Source organism: Vanessa cardui, chromosome 16 (genome assembly GCF_905220365.1).
Source record: "Vanessa cardui chromosome 16, ilVanCard2.1, whole genome shotgun sequence".
NCBI lineage: Eukaryota > Metazoa > Arthropoda > Insecta > Lepidoptera > Nymphalidae > Vanessa > Vanessa cardui.
The window spans coordinates 13495154-13501523 of NC_061138.1; the positions used below are offsets into that span (position 1 = coordinate 13495154).

Below are 6370 nucleotides of genomic sequence, written 5' to 3' on the forward strand. Positions count from 1 at the left end.
CACACATATAGTGGTGCCTGCCTGGATTTGAGCCCGAACTCATCGGTTAAGATGCACGCGTTCTAACCACTGGGCCATCTCAGCTCTAATGCTAACCTATTCTGTAGCAAATAGTTTAATAGAATACATGAATCCATGTGATGCAAATTGGCCGAGCAGATATTAGTCACGGATGGCTACGCAGACGGACAGGTTTTAAAAATGAAAGGCTAAAACCGTGAAAAAATAATTCAGACCAGACCATACGTATATTTATTTAGATAGGATTTTTAACATTGAGTCCCTAAATTCTACTAATATCATAAATGAGAAATTTTGTAAGAATGGATGTATGTATGTTTGTTACTCTTTCATGAAAAAAATATTGACCGGATTTGGATGACATTTTACAGTTATATATTAATACATTAGAATAACATATACACTACAATTTATAATGATTTTATGTAATTTGGTCATAATATACAAACATATCAACCCTTGCGAAGCTGGGATGGGTCGCCAGTATACACATACAATTAATTAATAGTTATAAATGTAATATAACACAGTTGATATTCGATTATAGCTATCAAAAGGAACGTTTCTTATTCACGCCATTCATGTAAAACTTAATAATTGGGTGATATTATGGATCTCTTATTCTTTATGTTTATGTTGATATTGATGCCTAGCATGTTTTTTTTATCTATAAATACATATATAAGTAACTCTATCTGTTAAGCTTGCTCGACTAAACGATATTGATGATTTTGTAAGCTCCCTAATGACAGCCATTGGCTAGGCATTTTTAACATGTAAGTTGTACAGTCGTATGCAGTTTGAAGGATTATCGTCTCAAACTGAAATATAGTAACGCGGATTCAGCTCGAATTTAATATAGTTATAATTTATTATGACAATATGATCGGATTAATTGTCTTTGAAGGTTGAATCGAAAAAGTAGTTTTTGAGTTTTTTTTCAATGATTACAGTAAGTAACTATTTCATGTTTAGTTCCATATCATACATGTGATATTCTTATCACATAAATAACACACATATCAGTTTTAAGCGTTTTATGTTATGGTAAATGTATTTCAAACCTTAATATTTAGACAAAACCAATGATATTCTAATAAACAGATATGTTATACCCATACTAAACAACAGAAAAAAGTGTGCCGCGCCAGGGACCGTTTATTTTAAATTTCGTTACAAGAAAAAGGGGTAGCTTGATAAAAACAATAAGTAAAAGGGATAACTGGATGTTTTAATTACGCAAAACGTATTACTACATAATTATGATGTATTATAACGTATTACTGGCATAGTTATGATGAAAACGACTAAGGCAAACGTCCCAATTAGGACGTTTGCCTTAGTCGTTTTCCTAAGTTTTCTAGTCTTCACTTTTTGCGTGTTAAAAGAAGGCGAATAGACGTAGGTATGAATGATATATTTTGTTTGTTTACATTGTTAGCTGTAAAAATTAATTATTGTCACTATAAAATACATCTGGTCAAAATGTAATTATATTCTTACGAAGCCATGACGAATAGCTAAAATATCATAATACGATAAATAAATTTACAGACAAATTATAACAAGAAAACCGGTGCCGGCTTACTCGTTACGCCGCCATTTTTGCATTGCGCGTCTCTGACGTCACTCGCCCACATGTAATCGGCGGCACGTGTCGCACATCCATACGTCTCGCTCACACGCGTGCTCATTCGCGTCGACTGTTGACATATTCGGTTCATGGCGGCCGCATAGAACGTACTTTGTTTACATGATCAAAATGTCTAAAAAATCCATGTACAAGTGTTGTGTTGTGCCCGATTGCAAGAATACAACGATTCGTACGCCGAATAAGTTATTCTTTAGCATTCCTGTCGGCGAGCAGATTCGGAGCGAGTGGTGCCGAGCGATGGGCCGACTCCAACCGAAGCACCGGCCTCTACATCCAAATTCAAGTCGGTATTGTTGCGAGGATCACTTTGACGTAAGTGACTGCTTCTTATCATGTATACATAGATAATAAGTCTTTAAAATATTTAGACTCATTAACTCATTATTAGGTATGGATAAATTTATTACAAGCCATGCCACAAGCGCAATGAATTATTTGAGCTGTAAATAAACGAAACAAACGAAAACGAAATAGTGAATGTAAGTTATGAATGAGTCTCAAAATCAAGTAGATATAGCTGTGTGTTGCATATTGGCAATAGGGTATTCTACGGTGTTTAAAGTAGTACTTCAAAATGTATATCTTCATAAAAAACCACAAAAAATATATTATGGCAAAATATACACATTTTTTTGTCCAAAAATGAAATAAAAATTTAAACCTTTTTCTTCCCGCAAATAAACGCTGTCAGTCATTTTGGTGACGTCACACCTGTATAAATAACAGTCCATATTCATAAATACGACCGGCATTCTGCTTTTATAAATCTGGTTTGCATTTTAATAAATAAATACATACATATAAAATTCACTTTGATTTGTTTTAATTTAATGTTGAAGTAAATCCTTGAAGTTAAAGTTGATAGATATAGTTTAGCTGTTAATAACTTAACCCTGATCTGACCGTATTTGCCGCTCTTACGTCACATCATGGCCGCCCCTGTTTGAGGTCACGTGACACGTAGATTAAATAAAACGACTTTTTAATTTGGTATAATAAAGTAAAAATGTGCTTTTATGACTCAGAATCAGAATTTTTAAGTATATTACCATATTATTACTATATAACCTTTAAGTTTTATCAATTTTCATAATTTATTTTTCACCGCCGAAAGAACCCTATTATACTATATTTTCGTTAGGTTTTTAAAAAAAAGATTTGTGTACACTTTGCCTATTATCAAAGGCGATGGTATTCTCTACTGTGAAATTGCCACTAGGTTGGACTGAGGAACTTTCTTTCAACAAATAAAAAATATACTCTTGTAGTTTTTATTATGCAAAGTGCAAAGATGTTTTCTACTTAGTTTTAAAATCAAAGTATTTTTGAAAAAAAGAGAGAAAATAGCTTTTCGATGGTTAGTGATAATAACTGTTTATAATTTAGTTCCTTAATGTATCAGTACGCTGACAACTGAACCAATATGTGCTAAATAACAACAACAGCCTGTAAATTCCCACTGCTGGGCTAAAGGCCTCCTCACCTTTTGAGGAGAAGGTTTGGAACATATTCCACTACGCTGTTCCAATGCGGGTTGGTGGAATACACATGTGGCAGGATTTCTATGAAATTTGTCACGTGCAGGTTTCCTCACGATATTTTCCTTCACCGCTGAGCACGAGATGAATTATAAAGATAAATTAAGCACATTAATCAGTGGTGCTTGCCTGGGATTGAACCCGCAATCATCGGTTAAGATGGACGCGTTCTAACCGCTGGCCTATCTCAGTTCATCATTGCGCTCATAATGCATCAGTACGCTGATAACTGAACCAATATGTACTAAATGAACTTATCATATTAATTGCATGTAACTTTTTGTATTTAAAAACAAAAAATCTGTTTTATTATAGTTGGAGCACGACATGGCAAATTATTTAAAATGGAAACTAGTCGGAACGTCGAGACTGTGCCTGAGGAAGGGCGTTCTGCCACATAAGTTTCAGTGTCAGAACAGAGTCACCAGTGTATCGGGGAATCAGATAGAGTTCAATACACCATTGCACATTAAGGATGAGGACAGTGACACGGCTTGTAACAGCGACCTGGCGGAGGCAAGGGTTCTAGAAGAAGCAGTGGAAGAAGACCCAGCGCAGGAGTACTCCAAGCTCAGTACCAACAAGGCTGGTGAGGAACCATGTGACGATCATAGGGAAACTCGTGAACCTTACATCGTCAGCATAATATATGTGAAGAAAACGAAAAGAAGAGGAGATACATAATTATTAACGCACATCAATTATTAATTTAGATTATTTACTCAGGAAACTTATAACTAAAATGATGTCTTAAGTCATTTTATTATTATGTATTTATAAAAACAATCCGTCCGGCTTTGCACTGGGAAGTATTGATCATTAAAAGATGTTACGTAGTTATAAACAAAACCAGTCTAAGCATACATAGGGACGGACAGACATCAGGAAGTGATTTGGTTTTATACTATGAAGTGATATCTTCAGTACGTTACATTACCTATTCATCTAAAAGAAACAGCTTAATCATTTATCAGTGTTAGGGAAGGGCACAATGGGTCCACAAACCAGGATAACAAATTAGGGAGTGCCAAGAATTGTTGTAAATAAATAATAATTTAAGTAATTAAAAGTATATTAAAAATGTGTAGTGTTTTAATTTTTTATATTTTTAACTTTTGTATTAATATTGACACTACCTCTATTTTCATCTTTACCCAAAATCTATTTAAGTACGCTAAATATTAGTTTCTTCAGCACAACTCGTCCACTCCCAAAATTTCTTCTTCTTCTTTTAGTCAGTTTACTGTATGTAGTGTTAATAAAAAAATCCTATCAACTCTAATGACGTGGGTGCAGATTTGCAGTAGCTGTAAAATCATTAATCCCGTCATTTCCATTTTATTACCCTATAGGCAATTGCCCATATACGATTTCATTATGTCCTTTACTAAAAAAACAATACAAATAAATAAAATAGAAGTGGTTTTTTACCATTACCTAACTCTTAGGACCTGGATTCCCGAAAAAAACAAGCGTCAATAGTTGTACGTACTTTGTACTTTCCAACGATCTTCTGGCTCGCTGCGGTCTTCGTAACTCCGGGATGCGAATGAGGGTTATTCTGACCCGGACATCGAATGCAAAACCTCATGATCTGGAGCCGTGGACGGCCACAGCCACTAGAACGATTTATGAGGTAAAATATAGGAAGTGCATGATAATCTTTCCATGGTTTCATTCCTCAAATCCCGAGACTCGGTTGATAACAATTGATTTTATATGACTGGTCATAAAACATCAGTTTATATCAAACAATAAAGTCCGCCGCTTCTGTACGCGATCAACTCAGAATCCACCAAACGGATTTTTATACAGTTTCACGAAGAAAGTTTAAGATGTATAATTCATTTCGTATAAATTTCTGAAATACGATAATGACTTGAACTGTCGGAAAATATTTTAGCGACCCGACTAATAGTCAGGTGTAGTTTCATATAGACCCATGGGTCTGATGGCTAGTTGGAAAATATTAAGACTGTCGTTAATTCACACTAAAACATTTCCTCATATCATTCGGGTCTCTTTGTGTGATGGGATCTGTTGCTTGTCATTCAAATACATCAAACTAGCGACAGCTCTCATTATATAATAATAACATGTTGCTACAACATACTACTGTAATGATTACCTCTCCGCGCGCGTTTGTGTACTAACAGATTTCATGAGTATTTAATTAACTACTTACACAAGCACTTACATTTATTACAGCGCTCGAAACTCATTAATTTATTAGTATAAGGAATGATTAGTTTTGTACATCCGTATACAAAACTAATCCATTAATGATAATTGTAAGAGCGTAATTCCAAAGAATCATATAAAATCTGATTATTGTAAATATGCCACTGGTTGCCAAAGCTTTATGCTTTATTAAATAGGACTGGAGTTTGTACACTGCTCTAATGTGGATGGTGGCTAGCTCTATGTGGTGGTAGGCCAAGACCTCTCCTAAATTGTACCCGAGATGAATTATGGAATGGCGCCCTTTTTGTTTCTTTTTTTTTTTCTATATAGTTTAACTACGCAAATTATGTATTACTCGCTACCTAAACCGGCTTCGCACAGCTGCAATGGTGATACTAAATACAGTAGAGAATGTTTACATCATCTTTACCATATAGTCGATGTATTATATATACAAAAATCTTCTTCTCGAATCACTCTGTCTATCAATCGCACCAAAATCCGTTTCGTAATTTTAAAGATCTTAGCATACATGGGACAGACAGCGGTAAGCGACTCCGTTTTATACTATGTAATGATAATGACGAAGATAATGATGATTAAATTCTGTGGTCTAGCCTGGTCGGAATACGATATTTAGTTAAGATTTACATCTTCTAGCCACCCATAAGAACGAATGTTTATTAATTATTGTTATTTTTATTTTTGTGATCATTATATTTAGAAATAAATATTGTATAAAATTATAGCGCGTAAAGCATCTAATTATGTTGTTTTTATAAAAGTCGTTAAAGGTTTAAATTATTTTATTTGAACAATACAAATGCGTAATGTTGTCTTAAATTTTCGCGATTATTACACATTTAAATAAAACTAATTATAACGGATGAATCGCGTATATTAATTATTTTTAAAACATTATGTGAACCAGTACGGACTGGAAACATCAAATCAAATTCGCCGGTGAGTCTAC

At 34.2% G+C, this 6370-nt stretch overlaps 1 protein-coding gene across 1 annotated transcript; it reads left to right on the forward strand.

Moving 5' to 3' along the window:
* The first annotated feature begins 1621 nt into the window (after positions 1-1621).
* Positions 1622-4189, forward strand: LOC124536321. The gene is made up of 2 exons (XM_047112845.1): positions 1622-1987; positions 3529-4189. The coding sequence occupies exons 1-2, from the start codon at positions 1775-1777 to the stop codon at positions 3895-3897; spliced, it is 582 nt and encodes a 193-aa protein (XP_046968801.1). The 5' UTR covers positions 1622-1774; the 3' UTR covers positions 3898-4189.
* The last annotated feature ends 2181 nt before the right edge of the window (positions 4190-6370 follow it).

Bases quoted from the DNA above. Each gene is read 5' to 3' on its own strand.
- LOC124536321 (XM_047112845.1), top strand. From the start codon at position 1,775: ATGATCAAAATGTCTAAAAAATCCATGTACAAGTGTTGTGTTGTGCCC. The intron at 1,988-3,528 runs GTAAGTGACTGC...GTTTTATTATAG, and splicing joins GTTGCGAGGATCACTTTGAC to TTGGAGCACGACATGGCAAA.